At 48.3% G+C, this 20,688-nt stretch overlaps 2 protein-coding genes across 2 annotated transcripts; one reads left to right on the plus strand and one right to left on the minus strand.

Moving 5' to 3' along the window:
• Positions 1-9,010: 9,010 nt before the first annotated feature.
• ColSpa_03500 (citrinin biosynthesis cluster MFS transporter mrr1) lies at positions 9,011-10,977 on the plus strand (the record flags this gene model as incomplete). Its single annotated transcript, XM_049269712.1, has 3 exons — positions 9,011-9,672; positions 9,728-10,141; positions 10,194-10,977. The coding sequence occupies 3 exons, from the start codon at positions 9,011-9,013 to the stop codon at positions 10,975-10,977; spliced, it is 1,860 nt and encodes a 619-aa protein (XP_049125669.1).
• A 3,668-nt stretch (positions 10,978-14,645) lies between these two features.
• Positions 14,646-16,337, minus strand: ColSpa_03501 (endochitinase 1; the record flags this gene model as incomplete). The annotated part of the gene is made up of 5 exons (XM_049269713.1): positions 14,646-14,967; positions 15,021-15,397; positions 15,454-15,683; positions 15,745-16,037; positions 16,096-16,337. The coding sequence occupies 5 exons, from the start codon at positions 16,335-16,337 to the stop codon at positions 14,646-14,648; spliced, it is 1,464 nt and encodes a 487-aa protein (XP_049125670.1).
• Positions 16,338-20,688: the final 4,351 nt, after the last annotated feature.

Raw genomic sequence — 20,688 nt, forward strand, 5'->3', positions numbered from 1 at the left:
TTTGGCAAATGCGATGGCTGAGACGATGACGAGGACGACGAAGATGGTCCGGAAACAACGAAGACATGGAATGCTACATAACCGATGACGGTTGCGCGAGGTGATGGAAATCGATCATTTGAAGGCTGGAAGATTTCGTGGTTCGGGGGTGCTGGACGAGTTGCGTGACAAGCTGGTAAGGACAGGAAAAAAAGGACGCCGTATCGATGGGAACTCCAACAACGTATACGATCATGGTGGCGACCGACAACGACGGCTGCTCGGTGGATCCGACAATTCCGAATATGTGGTTACGACCGCGTACGCTTTGGAATTGTGGGTCGACGGACGACGGTTTCGAGGGCGAGGTTGTTTGGTACGACTGCGGCGCTGAATTGAGGCTTGGGACGCGACGATCACAGACAGTTGCTCGAGACACCAACGACACGGAGAAGAAAGGATAGATGTTTGGGTCAAGAGAAGGGAACCGAGACCCGAAATTAGGGGACGATACTGTGGTGCGAGAACGTTAAAGGGGGGGGGGGGGTCTTGGAGTTTGTCTCTGTCAGAGGGATGGCATTGCCGCGATCACTTGGAGAGAGATACGGCTGTGAGAGGACCTTCGTGAATTGCCCCGGTACTACGGAGAATGGCGAAAGGGAACGGTAAGAGCAAGGTAAGTGGCATCTCAAGGCTTTCTGGCAATATCTCCACTTCCAGCATGATGGCATGCTGTAATTACGGGCTGTCCCAAGATCTTAGCACCCGGAGCCTGCTGCGTCTTCAAATTCCTGAGCATAAAATTGCCTCTTGTGGCCTTGCTGTATACTATACGTCTGGAAGCTAGGAAACGTCAAGTTCAAGTATAGTTATACCCCCATTTCTATTTCATGAGCTAGTGCTTGTGCCTACGATATGATACACCGCTTGCTGTTTGGGAGTTGGATTCTTCTTCCCATGTTCTATGAACCATGGGTTTCATGCCTCGGACCCGAGCCTAGCATACAGGCCCTCCCGATGGTGACCGGATAACTGTTTGTCTTAATCTCCGCGCTATGCCTAGGGAAATAAACTATAGTACCTCTTGACATGGTCAACCCTTGAAGAGAGTAAGAGGTCTCACTATCCTGGAACGGGATCTCCATGCGAGTCTTCAGCCATATACACCACCCCGTCATAATCAATCGGGAAAGCCTCCTCTCCTCATGACATCGTCTTATCCATCTGGGTCTATGCGTACTAGTTGTCGTCAGCAGTGCGAATCTCCGCGGTTTGGGAGTGCAAATCAGCTTCTTATACCCAAGGTACAATAACATACCGGAGATGAAGGCAAAAAACAGGAGATACCCCTGTTCTTCGGAAGAGCGCCCTCCACAGAGCTATCTGGGCGCTCTTACTAATCCCTTGATTCTCAAAGCACACAGCCCGTTGACCAGCCTCACTTCGGTATGGCATTGACGGTCGCGTTAGTCCCCGGGTCTAAAACTGATTTATAGGGACATCACTCAATAGCACTGGAGACTTGGCACCGACAGAAGTACGGGCGTCCTGGCCATTGTGGCATGAGCCGAGAAAGTTTTGCTCAATTACCCAGCCGTGTTTACTGTCTCAAGCAAAAGCGGCCCATAGGGTCATTCATAAAGTAAAATTGAAACTTGCTTTGGATGTTTTGTTTCTGGTAAACTCCTCGAACACGGACTGCCACTAGGTCATGGTACAGCGCCACCTCGTGGTGGACGGCACAGTAGAGGGCGTAGTCGTCTTCCAACTTCAGCACGAAGACGAATCAGAAACTCTGCATTGCCTCGATGTCAGGAATCTTGGCGGTTGTACATAGCAGCAAACCCGCCCTATTTCCACTAAGTCAGCCAACAGTCTGAACAGGGTTGATATACTCCGCGCCGCTTTTGTGTGAATCAGCAATGAATTTGTCACATCATCGAAGGGATTGTTGCCCGTTTCGATTAGCCACCCCATCGAACTTCCTTGGGACTCTGGAAAGACATGGCCATTGATTCTTACTCGTGGAAAACAGGGCAGGGTTTGTCATAGTAGATGAAGCGGTCTAACAAACTGAGACACACAAGAAGCTATTGATATAAGTTTTTTTGAACTTTCCAAGTTGCTTCACATACCGAAATCACTAATGCAGGACCAGCAAACCCCGGGCAACCTGAGGTGCTCATGTACATATCCATCGTTTCGCTTACCAGTGCCTTGTGGACGACCGAGTGACGTTCAGCATCATAGCAGTGACGAACTGGATCGAGGGATCTTATGCGGATGTCGCTTTTGGTATTAACCAGCACGATACTGTTTAGCTTGGCGCTGCTGGCAGTGTCGGCTACAAGCCCGATGCCTTTTTTCTTGGCTTTATCTAGATGGGTTTTATGTCGTTGCGAGACTTGCGCCTCCACTCGGCTGGCTTGAGCAAGGGCACCATGTCAATGAGCAAGTCTGCGTTGTGGTTATGGCGCAGAGCCGCAAAGCCGGGTTTGAGTCATGAGAACAATGGCCCTGTCTTTCCTGGTCTTATAGTCGATCAGTGCGATGTAATACACAAAGAGTCGTTGCTTAAGCTGGGGCGTGTTGTTGCGGACAGCGGCGTGGTTCAAGTCGTCGACAACAAAGATGGTGACGCCAGGCTCAGGTAACGTGGTGTGATAGCTTAGGCCCGCAAAACACTTGACTCAAGTCAGACTGCTTAAACATGAACCCTGAGATTGTTGGTATTGTGGTTGTCAGTGATCATATTTCGAGACAGCCCTTCTTGTTGCGCTACGTTGAATGCTCTAGTTCGTGCATCACAAGGGGTTCAAGACCGCCCTGTAGCGGTATGCATTCCTTTAAGCCCGACTCAATGTCCTTTGGAGGTTTACTTCTCTGAAAATCCATACAATGCTGTCGTGAAATTAGGTCCTGAGGCAAGATAGTGGTGTAAGTAGCTAAGATAGCTACTTTTTATACGACTTGTGCTACTTAGTAACCTATATAAGAGACGGCTCTTTGTCTTGTAGATTGTTTCTAAAACAACTACTTTTCTACCTCTAAAAGTGCAGATCAAGGTTTTCACTACAAATGCCATTATATGCACTGGATTCTATGAATCAGCGACTGATGTAATTACTGGTTCTTTTCGTAACTGTAAGAAAACAGTTGTCTGAAATGTGACTAGCCGTATTTAATAAGAGTTTGCCAGGGGAAGCTAGAAACAACTGTTTTGTAATTGCTTGCCATCATCCCACTCCTCAATGAGCTCGCACAGGGCGGGCCGTGTTGCTGGTACGATTGCGTCTATTCTGATGGAATGAAATAGTATAGTAGGTATTTTAGGAGCAAACTTTAATATTATTGATATTTACTCTCCTAGCTCTATGGCCAAAGACAAGCGAAAAGCTCTGGGTACCTCCTTGGCTCGCCAACTATCTGGCTCAATTTATCATGAGACAGTAGCGGCTCGTCTAGGTTATTTTCCTTTATACTTTGAACAAACAAATGCCGCTTCAACGCCACATTCCACGAAAAACTTGAACTCGCTACGCCAGCAAACTGCGATGCACTCAATAAGACCAAGAAGTCAATTAAAGCCTGCTGATCCCAATCGAGATTTTCCAGCTGGTCTTCGTTCCCGATGAAGTCCTCCTTCGTAACAACAGTGATGCCTTTGGTTGCAGCCTCCTTCCGGAAGGCCTGGGCCTGCGGGGCGTCGCTAGATGCTACATATATAAGGGAGAGATTTGCCCTTAGAGCCTGCTCGAGGTAGGCAGTAGTCTGCTTGCTGCTGCTATCGGATGGGCTCCGCATGTCTCGGAGATTGTTTTTCGCTAGGAGGTGTACGCCAAGATAGGCATCCTCCATGATGATACCCGCATTAGCATCTGTAATGGTAGCTGCAGAATCGACCCTAGATTTGCTGAACTTGAAGCCGAATCTGTTTGCCATCTGAAGCAATATTTTTGTCGCAAGCTCTCGAGCGTCGGACCTAAATTTGAGAAGATTTCCAAAGGTTGTCGCAAAGGGCTCGCCATCGCTGTATATCGGAAAAGTCAGATACGACCGCCCAAAGTCAACGATGAATGGCCCCTCGCTGTGTATACCAGTCGGTGAGATATCAGTGTCGATTTGCTCGAGCCAGCTATACAGCTGGCCCCTCCATCTCTCAGGATGCTGAATCCCTGTGCTTGGTATTTTCTCCTCTTCTATCAGTGATTCAGGGAAGAGACCCAGAGACCATGTCCGCGACGGCCCGAGCGCTTCGTAGACTTCTTCTATGTTATTGTACAAGCGCAGTTGTGGACACGAGAGACGAAGGGACTCGACAAAGTGGTTTGTGTCGAACATGTATTGCATTTCCTTTCTTTCACCTGTAAATTTGAGTTTCGATCTGTTAGGAAACAATTACACGTGTGTTGACTTACCTGTTCGCTTGGGACCTTTGTCTGAGTCTTTTAGGACAACGATCTTAGGAATGACTAGAGACCCTCCTGCCAACATCGCATACCGTACACAGTTGAGGATCGAGTTCCGGATGTCCCCAATTCCACCGAGCGAGTTGTCACAGGTAAAAACCACCTCTGTATCCGTATTTGTATCCCATTGCTGTTCTTCGCAGACCGATCTTACTGCCTCGGATTCAAGGGGCGGGTGGTCGAAATAGTCGTTTACATGGGCACTTGGTATCCAGGGATTGACTTGTACTTGCAGGTGGGGACCAACCTGTTTGACTCTGACCTGGCAAGCCCACGTGATTAAAAATATAACAGCGCCAGTCGTAGCAAAAAGCCGGCTGGAGCGCCGCCAAGAATAACGCACCAGGACGCCCATTTTTGTTGGTGAGAATAACAGATGGAGAGTGGGCTAGGGTTCAACTTCCAGAGCAGCGCCTCTTCAAGTATTAAGAGAATTGAGCTTTGATCAAGGGGTTCGACGCTGCCCTTTGGTGACCATTGTGGCTAGTGTGTCATTCCACAACTCATTGAGTTCAGAGCCGTTGACAAGCACGCCCCGTTGAATGTATTGTCTCTCCCTTGCCCGAGCCCCTGAAAATAGGGGCCTGAAATAACCGCATTTTCTATATATACATGGACGACATCACAATATTGCAAAGCAGATCTATCACTTTAGGAGTAGTCGGTGGGGACCAAAGAGAAGAATACTTTGAGTGGTTGGGCGCCTGGTTCCGCCATATAGACATCGCGTTTATCAAACAGTGTTGCCTTTCCCCACCCCCACAGTTGTTGACACTTGGGCAACAGCATTGAGACATACCAATCACTGCAAAGCTAGGTCATGTCTCCCACAAAACGACCTCGGAACGGCCTAATGCGTTTCGTTTCAGCCCCATGTTTCAATTCAAAACAAGCGAACACAATACTTGATAACATAAGCCAGTGCATACAATCAGGACAGATAGAAGGGGGGGGCGGGGGCTGCGCTCTGGGTAATTGATGAGGAAACAGCAACCACATCGGGATACCAAGCTGATGGCAACATCTTTTGGGTTCCGTTTGGAGTCTATACTATAGCTTTTGCTGATTTCAATCACGCCAAGCTGTTGAATCACATGTCAATGAGATAAGGAACATGGTGGATATATAGAAGGCCTCTTTAATTGTGCTACTATATCGTTGTAGAGATATTCTTGACTTTCTCCAGGAAATGATAGAAAAGACATGTGGACTTCTCAATTCGAGAATTAGAAGCTAGCAAAACTTCGTATAAAGAGTTAAGGTAGTTATTCGCGAATAATCCAGCACAAACTAATGGGCTATACTGTGCTACTGGTGGTCCAGGTTACTATAAAAATTGAGATATTAGCCCATGATTTTCCGCGTAATTGTGGCTCAGCTTGATTGGATACATAGAAGTTCTCACCGCTCTCTGTGCTATGTTCACAATGACTCTCGCGTGGAGTTGCCCGTCCTTCCTGTGTATCTTCAGGCCACATGATCCTACTAGGAGCTCGCACACAAGCCCGGCCACATAGTGACTATATATGATGGCTGATTTCCAGCTGTTAAAACTGATGGGGCATGGTGCTGTGCTTGTTTGTCGTCGTTTCACTAGGATGGGGAGAAACACTGGCACTTTAAGATCACCTGAACGCAGGTTAGTTGAGATTGAGAGAGCAAAGCACCAGAGGGTTCACTTGGTCGGTAACCCATGCTTGAAAGCATGGGAACTGTGGCATAGACACTATAAGACTGTGCGTGATTGTTTGGTCGAGCTTCTGTGGATTTGAAGGCTCTGCGTGAACTGATCGCTTCGTCGACTACTTACTACAGGAAGACTGTCATCCCATATCAGAAGGTAAATTCCAGGCACAGAAATGAGCAAATACTCATAGTCAAGAGATTACATAGAATGCGGGCTGAAAGGTGAAGTGTGTTGAATTTGGGATGCAGCTTCGAACGGCGGCTTTCGCAGGAAATACCGAATGAGCAAGCGGCAGGTCATAGTTTCGATCAGCAACTGTCATATTAGCCGCGGAAAGCAACAAAGCACCCTTAATCTTTAGTCTCAAACCCCTTGTGTTCAGTTTCATATTCAAGCGAGTCGAAAGCCTGAATCGCATCGGCAAAACTGTGGAATGAATAAGGCTCCAGCGGCATCTCATCGTTGTAGCGATGATACATATTACAAAAGCTTCAAGCTCTATAAAGAAAAGACAAGGCGGAAACGAAAGGAGACATGTATTCTTCTGTCGCCTCTACATATTGCATCTACTCCCTGGCCGTGCTGTGTCTTCTTCTCTTACCCAACTCTTGAGACGAGTTATGTTCATTTGATGCGGATGTTTTAGCAACAGCTATCCAATGGGCCAAACTGCCTCCAGGACCCAATGTATAATAAGATTATCGTGGTTGTTGTGTCCAGCATCCTTGTCATAGCTGCTGGTACTGGGCTGCAAAAACGAATTTAACAAAGACGATCAAATTGTGATCGTCAATCAATCCTTCGATTCTAAACACTAGAAAAGGGTTTTGAGGAATCGGTTTGGGTATGTCCGTCCGCTTTCGAGCTTCAGCATCGCTACGAGAGAACAGGTTCACCGCAGCTTCCTTCGACGTCCAATATCCACAGGCCTGGTTTACGCCTGCATTTGCATTCACTTGAAAGGGTGACCTTCACTCCAGATCCGAGACCGTTTGTGCAAATTGTTTGCTGCCATCCGAGAAAGTGACCTTTGGGTCCTGCATACGCTCGAATACATGGCAGAGCTTGTTGCGCTCCACATCAAGTCCATTCCTGGGGAACTGCTAATGGCACTCACAGCCCCGGCTTTGCTTCTCAAAATTTGAAACATTTACTAGATTAAGACACAAAGATTTTGGTGATGATCAAGAGAAGCGGACGAAACACATCCTCTTAAGTTCCGGCTCTCAGACCGGCCAAAATATAAAATCTGACGTTAGACGGCCAGAAAGGGCCGTCGTTCCTGCTCCGTAAACCGGAGCCGAAAGCGGAGTGCAGATATCCGAAGCCCCACTTTTGAGGAAACAGCGTCGAGCTAGAACCGGATTAGGAATTGTGGTGGTCGAAGCTCGGATCATCGGTGCCGATATGGCTTATCCTTCTTGTCCTCTGGATGTTCGTTTTTGCTCACTCGTGACTCAACACAAGAGATGCCGGCTGTAAGATAGCGGTCATCAATCACACCATGCAACTGACCAAGGGCATCGGGACACACAAGCATGCTCGCTCACTAATCTCCCAATTCTCGAAAACCGGGCCCTCCAGCCGTGGGTTTGTCAACATAAGAGAGACACTCACATTCTGCTTTGCGGCCAGCGCCCCGCCGACGTCTCGGATGATGGCTAGCAGCCTACAATGAACAAGCGCCGGGAATAGCTTGCGACACAGGCTTTTGACAATCGGCGTGACAGGGCCCCACCACACTGGGAAGCTATGGTAATGGGAAAAACTTTCGATATGGTATGTTTAATTCCAACGACTTTCTGGAATCTCATGAGAAAACTCATTGTTGGAGTTGGCCAAGTTAACCTAGGAATTCATCGCGTCCAAAGCTACTAGCAGCAGCGCCAACCTTCTGGCTTTGCATGCCACGGCGCTATTGACATGACTTGTTTGAGTTGTCACGCCGGCTTACTGCTTCAAGTGCTTATTTCCATGGATCGGAGGGTGGCCCGAAGCGAACCTCGGCTAAGGTCCACTTTCTCTTGTACATCTCGCCCAACGGAGACTACTGTGGCCCCTTTTTTGATGAGGCAACAAAGGATCTAGCAGTTGTTCCCGTTTCAAGTACGCGGTTTGGTTTGCGGAGAGATGGAGTTTGCACTAAGAGGCTGGGGAAGAACTCCAGACTCCATATTTAGAGACCTATATGTCACAGTATTGGAACAGTCATTTACCAACTCGCGACGAAGCCAAAAAGTCATCGCGTCCGACAATGGCATGCCGGCCCTTCCTGTCTGTTAAGATAGAACGGCTATTCTAGCCCGAAGCGATGCGACCCTAGTTCCGCCATTATCCCCGGGCGAGGTTGATCACCCGGGTTTTCCAACATCCTGCTCCGATTGCGTGCCTTAATTTGCCCACCGCACCCACCAACGCCCTTTTGCGTTGGTGGATCGGATGCGGCTTACCCACCACCCCTTCCTGGTGCCCTTCCCTCTCGCCCCCCTTCGAGGACTGACCGCGTTTCCTGAGGAAGAGAGACGGAAAAAAAAAACGTTGGTTGTAAATTTCTGACACTCGCTTACCTTGTGTATAGTAAAGTTGTCGGAGATCCCACTCTGAGCTCTTTGTTGACTCATCTCTAACCGCTCTTCAACTGCGCCATTCGGTAGCAGCTGGGAAAAGCGATCCATTAAACCCTAAGCCAATGCTGTAAGACGCTGCGACAGTTAAGAATATCTTGTCTCCAGGCTCGTCGTGCTACTTCTGGTCTACTCTCATCGCATCCCTCAGAAGCGCAGCCACGGGTATTTTCTACTCCTTCTCCAATCTTAACTATCAATTTGCCGCGAAGAGACGGACGTATAGACTTCTCCCGGCGCATCAATCGACCATGAGCGCCGCGCCCGATCCGGAAACAGGACCCATTGCGGCCGCCGAGACCGCGACGGCAACGTCAACCAGTTCTGGCCAAGACTCGCCGCCACTGCGTCCGTTGAAGGGTGTCGAGTCTCGGCATAGCCACCGCAGCCGAGCCTCGTCCCACTCGTCCACCGGTACCGACCCGCTTGAGCCCCTCGAGCAAGCCCTGACGCCTGACCTCGAGACGGAGGCTGAGCATGTTGCCAGAGAGCCCATCACGTACATGCGCACCGGCACGAGTATCGGCAGCACCGCATCGCGGCCCCCGGATTTTGAAGTTGTCTTTGAGCCGGACGATCCCGAGAACCCCAAGAACTGGCCGTTGTGGTACCGTGGCTGGACTATCTTTGTCGTGTCACTATCTACTTGGATCATCGTACTGTATAGCACGAGCTATACCGCCTCCATTCCGGGTCTCGTTGAGGAGTACCACTCGACGCAGGTCATTGCGACGCTTGGTGTTACGACATACCTCCTCGGTCTTGCAGCTGGCAGCTTGATTGTGGCACCGATGAGTGAGCTGTACGGCCGCCATTATGTCTATATTGGTTGCTTCACCGTATCATCACTCTTGATTATCCCTTGCGGTCTGGCGAAGTCCCTGACCACCCTAATCGTCGTCCGCTTCTTCGGGTAAGCCTTCTTTTTACACACTCACGTCTTCCTCTGACCTAACTCGGTGTTTCAGCGCATTGTTCGGAGCTGCCTTGATTGCCAACAGCCCAGGAACAGTAGTTGATATATCAACCGAGGAATATCGTGCACTAGCCATGTCTTTTTACAGTATTGCACCCCTGAATGGTCCCGTAACAGGACCCCTCATCGGTGGCTTCGTCTTTCAGTACATGGGCTGGAGATGGACTAATTGGATTGTTCTCATCCTTGCCGGTGTTGGCATCGCCCTTATGTTCACCCTTCGCGAAACGTACGCACCGACTATCCTCCAGCGCAAGGCAGCACGGATGCGTAAGGAGACAGACGACCCGCGTTGGTGGTGCCGCTACGACGAGAAAGTTTCTAAGATCCATCTTATCAAGCTGAATCTAAGTCGACCCTTCGTTTTAAGTTTCACAGAACCCATTCTGTGGTTCTTCAATCTATGGTAGGATTTCCCAGTTTGCATCATACAACACTCAGAAACTAACTACGACTAGGATCTCCCTCATCTACGGCATTCTCTATCTATGCTTCGTCGCATACCCGATTGTTTTCTCACAGTACCGCGGCTGGGGACCAGGCGTCTCAGGCCTTGCTTTCATCGGCATCGGCATCGGCACTATCCTGGCCATCTGCTGCGAGCCCATCTTCCGTCGCATCATTAACGCCCATCCAAAGGACCCTGTGACCGGTCGCGTCCCTCCCGAGGCCACTGCCCGGGTCATGACTATAGGCGCCGTCCTCACCCCCGTTGGCCAACTTGTCTTCTCCTGGACATGTCTGCCGGCTACTATCCACTGGGCGATCCCCATTGCTTTCGGAATTCCCTTTGGCGCCGGTAATACAATATCATTCATCTATGGCTCGAACTACCTCGCAGGAGCCTACGGGATCTACGCTGCCTCCGCTTTGGCAGGAAACGCTGTTATGCGATCTATGTTTGGAGGCACGTTGCCCCTCGCGGGGCCATCCATGTACAAAGCCTTGACGCCCCAGTGGGCTGGCACGCTGTGCGGGCTACTCGAGCTCGCACTCATCCCCATCCCCCTTATCTTCTGGCGGTACGGCGAGCGAATTCGTGCCAAGAGCCCCGTCATCAGGCAGATGAGGGAAGACCAGGAGAAGAACGAGACCAAACGTGCCAAACAGCAGGCACGTATGGAAAGGAAAAAGGACAGAGAAGCCGCTGCCGCGGCTGCTGCCGGTACTGGTGAGAAGTCGACTGGCGTACTGGCGAACGAGGAGCAGACCGAGCCAAGGGATATCGAGAAGAGTGTCTGAAATTACATATTGCGTGTTCCATCTCGAATCCTAACCGTGAGCATATGTTGGATGAGGAGCGAGCTGTGCCACGTACAGACAAAAACTTTGTATACCTAGTAAGTCCTAGACTGACTCGATGTAGTTAGCACAGATAATGTTTGACAATCTATGCCGGTAGAACTGAAGACCATCGAGGCTGTGTACGTACCTAGAAAGAGAAACCAATCATGATCTACATGCTCAGAGTTGCCTAAAAGCCGTTTGCCACTAAATCTCGACTTCCAATAGGTCGCATTGAGCAACTCCTTGAAGCTTCCATTCCCTAGCTGCTTGATAGTAACCCACCCTTTACTTTGCTGAACTTTGTGCCTGTTCTGTTACGCACCGCAAGCAACCCATGTCTCTATACCCCCCTCACCTTTGTTGACAGCAACAACTGTAACACGTTAGCTTGGGGAGATTTTCTCAAGATGGAGTGGCGAAAATTATTGAGTGTGAGGGACCCAGGTACCGATAGATTGAAGGAAACGGTTGGCTCATAACTCTTCCACTTCTCAGCAGGCGGCTAACTGTAATGACTTTCTCTCCGTCGGCCTTCTTGTTATTCCCGAATGGGTGACAGAATTTTACTTTATAACCCTTCCTGTTCCTGGAATTGAACTCGAAGGTTTACGTCAACCCGATTGCGACATGCGGCTGGCAGATGCGAAAATCAACCAAGAAATGATGGACAGAAAACCAGCTTGGATTGCGTCAGGGACACCTGGCCGCAGCCGATGAGATGCGGTCCTCGAAAATACAGTCTAAGATACAAGCTGTTTAAACCCTATTCCTATTCTTCTGAGCTCATCGATTTAGATCTTAATCTATATTACATCGCTTAGTTTTACGTATTGGCTGATGAGCATTTTGCAACGACATGTTTGAACAGTTATACCGGCGTACGACCCAAAGTCGCACAATATTGAACATTGAAATTGGGAGAGACGAGATCCAAATTGGACACTTTAGGGGAAAACAAATATAAACACAAACTTGTCCTTGATGTAGGGGCGTTACACAACAGGGGTATTATTGAACCACCCATTCATGCTGCTTCAAGGAGATAACATTTGGCTTTGTCTAATTGATGATAGAAAAGGGGCATGTTAATATCCAGCAGTGATTTGTTGACTGTGTAAACGGATGTAGCAGGCACTTGTATACTTTTTGTAGTGTCTGATGGCTACTAATTCGAAGATGGGTTTCGACAGGCAGTAAAGCCTCCAGCAAAACTGTCTGAAGAGGTCTGCTATTAAGGGGCTCAATTAGCAACAAGGGAAGAGTAACAAAGAAAAGGTTAACAAACAGAGTTGCCTAGAAGCTTTAACGCAATTGAGAATGCAGACAAGTTAGGTCGATTGGGTGACTAGGCCCTGTGTTTGTTTGTTAAAACTTTGTGCCGGCTGCAGCCTGGCAGTCTGAGTCTTTCCTGCACTGTTCGCCTACAACGAAACATAGGCATTAAGTTCTGGAGATTGTTCATGAATCCTCCGTGGTACAAAGAGGTTGTAGTTGCAGATCAGAAAGACTTTTACTTAATATCAGTAAAACTGATATAATGACTGACCTGCTCCTGTCTTAATGGATACGAAATCAAGCAAGGATCGTAGGACATCAAGATGAAAACAACACAACCACACATTCGCCATCAAATGCATAAGCGGCTAAAGTGGCATTTCTTTCAAATCCGAGCCACAAATGAAGAGAGGAAATCCAAACAGTGCAGTATTAGCCAAATGCCGCAAGCGATGTTCAGCGGTATCTGCGAACTCAAGGCTTGTTTTGCTGACTTTTTGCCATTACCTCCAAGGCTACCTCGGCCAGACTATGCGATGAAGGATGGTTTATTACATCCTGAAGATTCGACTGAGCTTAACTTCTACTGCGCCTGCAGAATGGGTTACCAGGAAGATGTCGAGGCATTTGTCCGGGAGGCGAAACCAAGCCACGCCGTCCGTCAGTTCGGCCTCCAAATGGCTTCCTTCGGTAATCAACCTGCAATTGCCCGCTATTTGCTTTCGATTGGAACGTCTCTGCATGGCTATGTCTTTGAAGGCACGGAACCAGGGTCACAACGTAAATTGACTCCTAAGGGCGCCTCTATCTTCCAGATGTACCCGGAAGACGACGATTTGATACCATTGATGCAGACCTTTATCGACTTTGGCTGGCACCCAAACAGAGCTTGGGAGCCTACGAAAGACACCTGGCCCGTTTGGCCATTCTACTACCTTTGTTGTGTATGGAACCCCCCCTGGTGAAATTTCTCCTTTCGCATGGCGCAGACCCCAATATCGGGCCCTGCTGGCCCGATCTCCGAGCTATGCACGGACTCGATGGTAGACTTGACTTCTCCGTGGAAATTCCACTCCATCGTCAGAGTACCTCAACCCTGGAGCTTGCGATAAAAGGTTGCGACTCTGCATCGTTTGAGATGCTTCGAGCCAGTAGTAGCTTTCCCATCAACATCGCCGAGTTGAGTCCGTTATTCATCATTGCACAACCTGCGGAGAAAGATCATGGAGAGAATGAGCATAGCGTAACAGTCGCGTATAAGCTATTGCCGTTCGTCGGACGTCGCGCCATCGCTGAGCACATGCTGGACTTTGATGATGTGGACATCAACAAAGTGAAGCTCATGGAGCGAGGGGAACAAGAGACAACTCTGACGTATGCATGTTCCATGCGGGATTGGGGATATGTGGAATGGCTTCTAGAGAGGGGAGCCGATCCGACGTTGCTTGACGGAAAGGCGTTCTCCTATGATCACAAGAAGCTGATGGAGCTGATGGAAAAGCTGCCTTCTGCAAACCCGGAACAAGCCATCCGGTTTACAACTCAATATGCCAAATCAAATTTGCGACTCCAACTATGCAAGTACAAGAACAAGTTTGGTATACCTGATGTACACTAATCAGTGTTTTCAGCCTTACCAAGCAGGATGTCTTCCCACTTGCGAGCTGACAACAAGGCGTAAGGATATGCTTCGTCCTGACGCATACTGCAATTGATACGCAGGCTAGTGCCGCCATTTCCTTCAACTAGCCCCGGAAGGGGCCAAGCCGCTGCAAGTCCGCTTGTATACCAGCAGTGGCGCCAGTAGCCCTTAAGCATGTACTAAGGGTGGCTTGAACTCAAGTCAGTTCCTCCAAAGGCAACGCAAAACCCTCTTGGAGGAGAAAAATTTGTCGACTCTGAATTTTGAGTGATATATGTCATAGTTTTGGTAATTTTAACACTGCCCGATCACATACAACTATTTTATGTGGAACAAGTGATAACAACAGTAAGATTTGGCGTCTTTGTTATGCTGTACACATTGTCTACTCTACTCCTGACTGAAGCGCCGTTTGGATTCAACTGCCTGTCGCAAATCGTCACTGGTCTGAAGAAGCGTGCCGAACACCTGCTAGGCTCAAGATGCTCGAATGCTTCGCAGATGTGAAATTATTTTGGATCGTCTGCTTGTGAAGGCCAAAATCACGTGCTTTCATGGATTGTTCATATCGTGTACGCTTAGCTACTTATGAACTTCGTTATAGCGTTTGCAAAAAGGTCTGCCACACTTCGCACAGGCGAGTGTCTCTGTGAAGGAATTGTGAAAGTCAAGAATGTGCCGGTCTTGCTATACAGTGGATCCACTACTACTTCTTGGGCCAAGCTTTGACACCAGCCTGGATGGCCTTCAGAAGGCCGAAGTCGTATGAGTCCTCGCCCAAACTCCATACGGCAACACCGCCGATACCTCGAGCCTTGACAATATCGTTGAACTTGCGGGTTACAAGGGCCGGGGTCTCCCAGGTCCAGAAGAAAGGACCAGCGGGATCCCAGTACCACTGACCACCTCTGACCTCATCGATCTTGCCGTTTGCAAGGGCAGTCTTGAAAGACGTAGTGGTGGAGGTGCCGTTGCAAATACCGTAGTCGGACTGGCATCCATTGCCGCAGTGGGCCGCAGTAGCACCGCTGAAACAGCATTAGCTGTGGCCGTTGCCCAGTTTCATGTAAAATTCACTTACCAGTAGCCATATTGACTGCAGCAGTTGCCAGTGGGGCATTTGTAGAAAGTTCCGGCGCCGCAGGAAGAATCCGGAGAAGTGGTCAGGTTGGTAGGAGTGGCCTGGAAGTTGCTAGCCTCGAAGGTGACAGCTCCCGACTTTCCAGTATCACTGCCATCAGCAGCCTCAAGCAGCTCGGTGGGACAGCCAAGACCCTCAGTGCAGTTATAGCCAGCGGCCGTGGTGAACCATTTGGCGTACAAGGCGAAGCCTAGATTGATCTTGGCAGGTGCAACGCCAAGAGCGATATAGGTGTCGATGGCTTCAAGGGACCCCTTAACGTCGGTATGATGAGCAGTCTTGTTATCGCGGCGGTTCATAAGATCATAGGTCATAACCTGCGTGCCAAGTTAGCTAAGTTTATTTGAAATTGCCGATCGGAATTGAGGCTAACAGTGAAGTGGTCAACGGCTGCGTTGATCTTGGGAGTCTGTTTTTTGGTAAAAGCGATCATGTCGCGCTTGAGACCTGGGGCGGTAACGGAGAGCTCCATCTTGTGGTGCTTCAACTGGGTCTTGATGGCTGAGAGGAGCAGGGGGAAAGTGTTGATCTCCTGGGTCTTGTTTGCGTTGGGAATCTGCTTGTAGTCGGCACCGTTGCCAGCAGGGTATTCCCAATCAACGTCTATTTTCATTTTAATTAGCAGTCATCTTAGATGTTCTCACAGCAAGCTTCGCTCACTCACCAACACAGTCGTATCCAAGTTTAACCGCGGTGTCGACGACATTTTTGGCAAACTTTTGGCGGCTCGCATTCGTCGAAGCGCCATGGCTCAAGCCATCAGTATCACCCCAGCCACCAATGGCCATGCAGACCTTGGTGCCGTTGTTGAATAGAGCCCTGACCTCATCCAAAGGCTTGAATGGTTTGTATTCGCCAGCCGGGTCGGAAGCAAACAGGGATGAGTTGGCGAAGGCAGTGATGACGTGGGTGATGCCGTTGGTAATGGACTTGTCGGGGATTCCAGTCGTATGATACCTAAAACACAATCAGAAACTGAATTTCAAGACAATTGAGGTTCTCAGGGCTTGCATACTGGTCGAAGTACATGACATAGCGAGGGGCCGAAACTGGAGCGGGTACTGAAGAAGGCAAACTCGAAGGAGAAGAGCCGGATGAAAGCGAGCCGGAGGGAGAAGCCGAGGGAGAAGCCGAGGGAGGCGATCCTGAGGCAACTGGTACCAATGAAATAGACACATCATCGCTGCAAGAGACGTCCGAGGTAGACTCAACGGCCAGAGCGGCCACAGCCGCCAGACCAAGAGATCGGAACAGCATTATTACTAGGGTATTATCAAACGAGTGTGGTTGCTCAAGAGGGTTTGAGACGGTCAGATACTGTAGCGAACAAAAGAGTGACTATTAAAGCGTTGGAAGCGCTGAGGATCAATGGAAAATACATTCGAGAAGCGTTGGAACGGGATGGCCGCCCATTTCATATACTCATTGAAAGTTCCGGTAATTAAGCATCTATTTTTGTCTTGACGAACCTAACTACCGAACAGTTCGGGATTGTGGGTAGTGGCCGCGTGCACCTACTGGTAGCTCGACTGCCCGGTTGCATTGTTTGAGGCTGTTAAGCTGAGCTTCCTCTCAATCCATCGCAGTCATCACAGGTACAGAAGGAGATTGGACGAGAAGCTGCCAGGTGGATCATGAGAGGGGGTTCATCGCAAGCCGACATACGGTAGTGCGGCATCTCGCGGTGCCAAGTAAACAGACAAGACGGGATCGCCCTCAATCAGAGAGAATTTGATTGTCTGTGCATGGGTTATCGATAGGGGGCTTAATATCTTTGAAAGTATAAAATGCTGGGTTTGAGTAAGTCGGAAATTGGCGTGGACTCTGCTCGCCCTGGGATACGCTCACTGGCTAGGATGGACCTGTCAAAAAACTCTGAAATGAATCATGTCTTTGGGGATATATGCGCAGCGGCAACGGCCAAGACGATTTGCCGTATGTAAAAGCTTGATATGAGCACGGACCTTTAAGTGATCTAGGCTGGACCATAAACTCCGGAAAATCAGCCAGCTTCGTAGAGACTAATAAATAACATAGGCCCATTTGCACCGCTACGGGCCACAGCACCCTTGACTTGTACCATTTTACGTTTGCCTCTGGAAATTTTGAACTTTGACTGCCCTGCTTTTCAGTGCCCGGCCTTTCCGTTGGTTATGGCCAAATCAAACTAATACAACAACGCGTCCGCATTCGTTGTCAGGTCACATCTGCTCAGGACGGATTACTATGGTAAGTATATTCAACCACTCGCTAGATCCTGTGGGGATATCATCCACTTTTGCCCTCAGCCAACCACTCCACTGTGTTCGTGGCCAAAGTCGGAGCATTTCAGCAGAGTCATCCGGACGTACCGATATGAGTACGCCAATGTCAGTGTAACACATCTTCATCTTCAACGGTAGTTGTTTTTGATCATCCATGCCTTTTCGTCGATACGCGCAGGCGACTCGCAACTTGTTTAGTTTTAGACTAAGGAAGTACTGCTAGTAGATCCTTGCTGACGGCTAGCGATTTAATGTTTTGACGAACAAATCCACAAACCAACGTATCATCATGTAGTTATAGTAGCTGAAGGCTTATACTTGCTGGGATGCCATTTACGACAGGGTCATTGAGCAAGAACTACTTTTCGACAGTTACAGGTGCGACTCCAATACATAAAGCTCGATACCAAACAGAGTCGACATTCGCCTGCATTTACGAAACAGGTTGCAGGCTAAGCTTCTCCATGTTGATTTCCTGCCGTAGAACAGAAAAAAAAGATCTCATTCCATCAAAGTAGGTTTTACATCCGAGAACACAAATATACATATACATGTGCATATGCTTTGGTACACCCCGCTTGAGTTCGGAAGCGGCCTATTGATGGTTCTCGGGGACATTTTACGATGTTTTGATTGAACACACGCTCCCGTGTAGCTCATTCAAAAGAGCGTCGGCCGATGTGCTTCCTTACCTTATATCATTGAATCAGTATGGCTTACCTTGAGTTTTCACAACCTTGGAGTAGTTTGAATGAAGTCATCACTGTCAGGGTTGTGACTGATGCTTCTGCTTGCCACAGTTGAAGTGAGGTCTGGACCAGCAGTCGTTCCATGCTATTCGATATTCGTACCGTATTGATATATCGAGATGTAGCACAGGCCAGAGGTGCTACTGTATTGGGTTATACGTACTGTGACTTTTTTTCTGTACAGGGCGAACTATACTAGACCACTTATGGGGGGCTAGTACAACAACTTACACTAAATGGCTTACCTTGATTGCAACGTTACCAAGGCCTTAGTGCGGCTGTAAGCTTCTTAATAAGCAGACAACATGTTTTGTGTAGCAGGTATGGATCGACTTCAAATTCATGGGCTGGCTGTTAATGTTTTCATTTAGTCTCGATGGAAGTTGATGGCCAGATCATTTCGCAGCCGCTAGCTATGTCTTCGTAGTACCAATGTTCCATCCAGCAGTAGTGCATCTGGGCCCAAGTGGATCGATGTCAGTTCAATATTGCGAATTAGGTGGTCTCGTTGTGATCCAAGAGAGCATCACGGTCTTCATTTAAAGTAGACTAGGCATACCTGATTGTGACACCGTGAGGTCTAACTCTTTTAAAAAGCCATTGGAGGTTTTAGTCACTGGTATCGGGTGGTCCCTTCCGACTGCCGGTGATGCTCGATATGGAATGCCCTGTATGGTCGTCGGGCTCACTTAGCCCTCATGAGGACCATTCATAACTGCAAATCTATTAAACATTAGCCTTGGTCTCTCCCGAGGCTTCCAGCTGCTGTAACTAGCGACCTTGTGAAAGTTGTATGAATGAAAGCTAACGTAGAGTGGCCCTGGGCATTTCCCCACACGAATACCGTAGGAACCTTGCAGATAAGCCTGTTTGTCATGATTTGTAGTAACCTAGGCGGCAGATCGCGGCAGATTACGACAGTCAACCCTTAAAGTCGGTCGGCAGAACGAGGCTAGCTGAGAATGGCTGAAGCTATGGGCACCTGGAGAGAAGACAGCCGATAGTTTCTTGGGGTGTGGCGTCAACCTCGGACTCCTTCGGCAGCTCTTAATTTCCTTGATCAGAAACCTCGTTTGTTAGCTAGAAGGAGAATATTCATGAGTGCGGCAATACCTACGTCTAATCCAAAACGCATGAGTGTCAGTTTATTAAGTTGCCAGGTAATGTGGCGTTACGATTTCGAGATGTGTCAGGTTGAGAGATGAGATAACCATAACAGACAGAATCTGGCGTTTCAGTGGTACGAACGTAAATTTCATGGTCTCTTCAGCAAATCATGACACCGTTGTGTTGGCTCCCAAACTCAAACAAATCATGCACTTGTGATAGATACAGCTACCTGTCAAAATTTGAACCTGATCGCTGCTGGATTACGCCGATGGGCATTGATCATGCTAGCAGTTGGTTTCGCTAGCCCTTTGACGTAGCCTTAAACCAGGCTCAATGCGAATGTCTTTCTTCTTTCAACATCAGAATATTGAGTATTCGGTCCGGCCCAGGTATACGTCGACAGTACAAGACACCCAACTTACTTTACATACAATGCTGGTACACGTTTCTCCTCAATATAAGGATAGCGTTTGCTAGTCGGTTGACTATGATGTGGTTGTTTCCGTGTCATCATTGGTATAGGGGGGATCTATCGCTTTAAAATTGGCCAAGGAATTTCGACTGAGGATGTAGTTCTCTGAAAGATTACTTATTCGATGGAAAGGATAGGTTGAATAGGATATTAGGATTACCCAGAGAACAGGTTCACACTCAGCAGAATTTAGGAAAATGGACTCGTAGAGAAGTGATCTATATATCAAAAGGTTCAAAAAAGTCGTATATCCATTGCAGGGCGCCATGTTGCCAAACCTTGCTACGCCACTTGTCTCCGCAGAAAGAGATGTGCTTAAAGTACAAGGTATTCGAGTGGGTGCAATCCTCTCAGGAAAAAATATCTTAACTACAGCGGAAGTTTGATTGTTGGGTAACAATCCAATGTTCCAAAAAAGATTGACTAAGCCATGACATTTATTAAACTGCGGGCATTACCGAGGCTCTGTTACCTTCAACGATGATCTTTATGGTGGTTGGGTAGCTCGAGCGCCAAAGAACAAGCAGGTTGCCATATGAAAACGTGCTACTCAAGGAGTGACAGATATCATTGAAACAATTACCTTTTTGATTGGCAGCAATACATGTCTGGCACGATACTATCGTTTCAAGCAGCCAGTTCAAACAACAGTATTACATAGCTTACTCCAGTTGCCGGCCGCGAGAATCCATATTCATATCCGGTAGAACACACAAACTTCTTTTCGTTCAGTTTCATTTCGTGATACTCTTTTTCTGGGTTGCTATGCAATCCCAACTCGATGGCTTCACAAGGATGTAACAATGTAAGAAGGATAATCCGGCAGATTGCAAAATCCCGAACAAGCTCCGTAAGTTGGATTGTCCATACTCTGGAACGCGTCTAAGGGCTTGATCGGCAACTTCAACAAGCCGCCAAGAAAGCATGAAGTTATCTGTGATTGACATTTTGATTAGATAATTAATGGAAATAACCCAAAGTTGGAGGTAGTTACGGCAATGTACTGTTGTTGT

This window comes from Colletotrichum spaethianum (assembly GCF_022836535.1).
Source record: "Colletotrichum spaethianum MAFF 239500 DNA, contig07, whole genome shotgun sequence".
Taxonomy (NCBI): Eukaryota; Fungi; Ascomycota; class Sordariomycetes; order Glomerellales; family Glomerellaceae; genus Colletotrichum; species Colletotrichum spaethianum.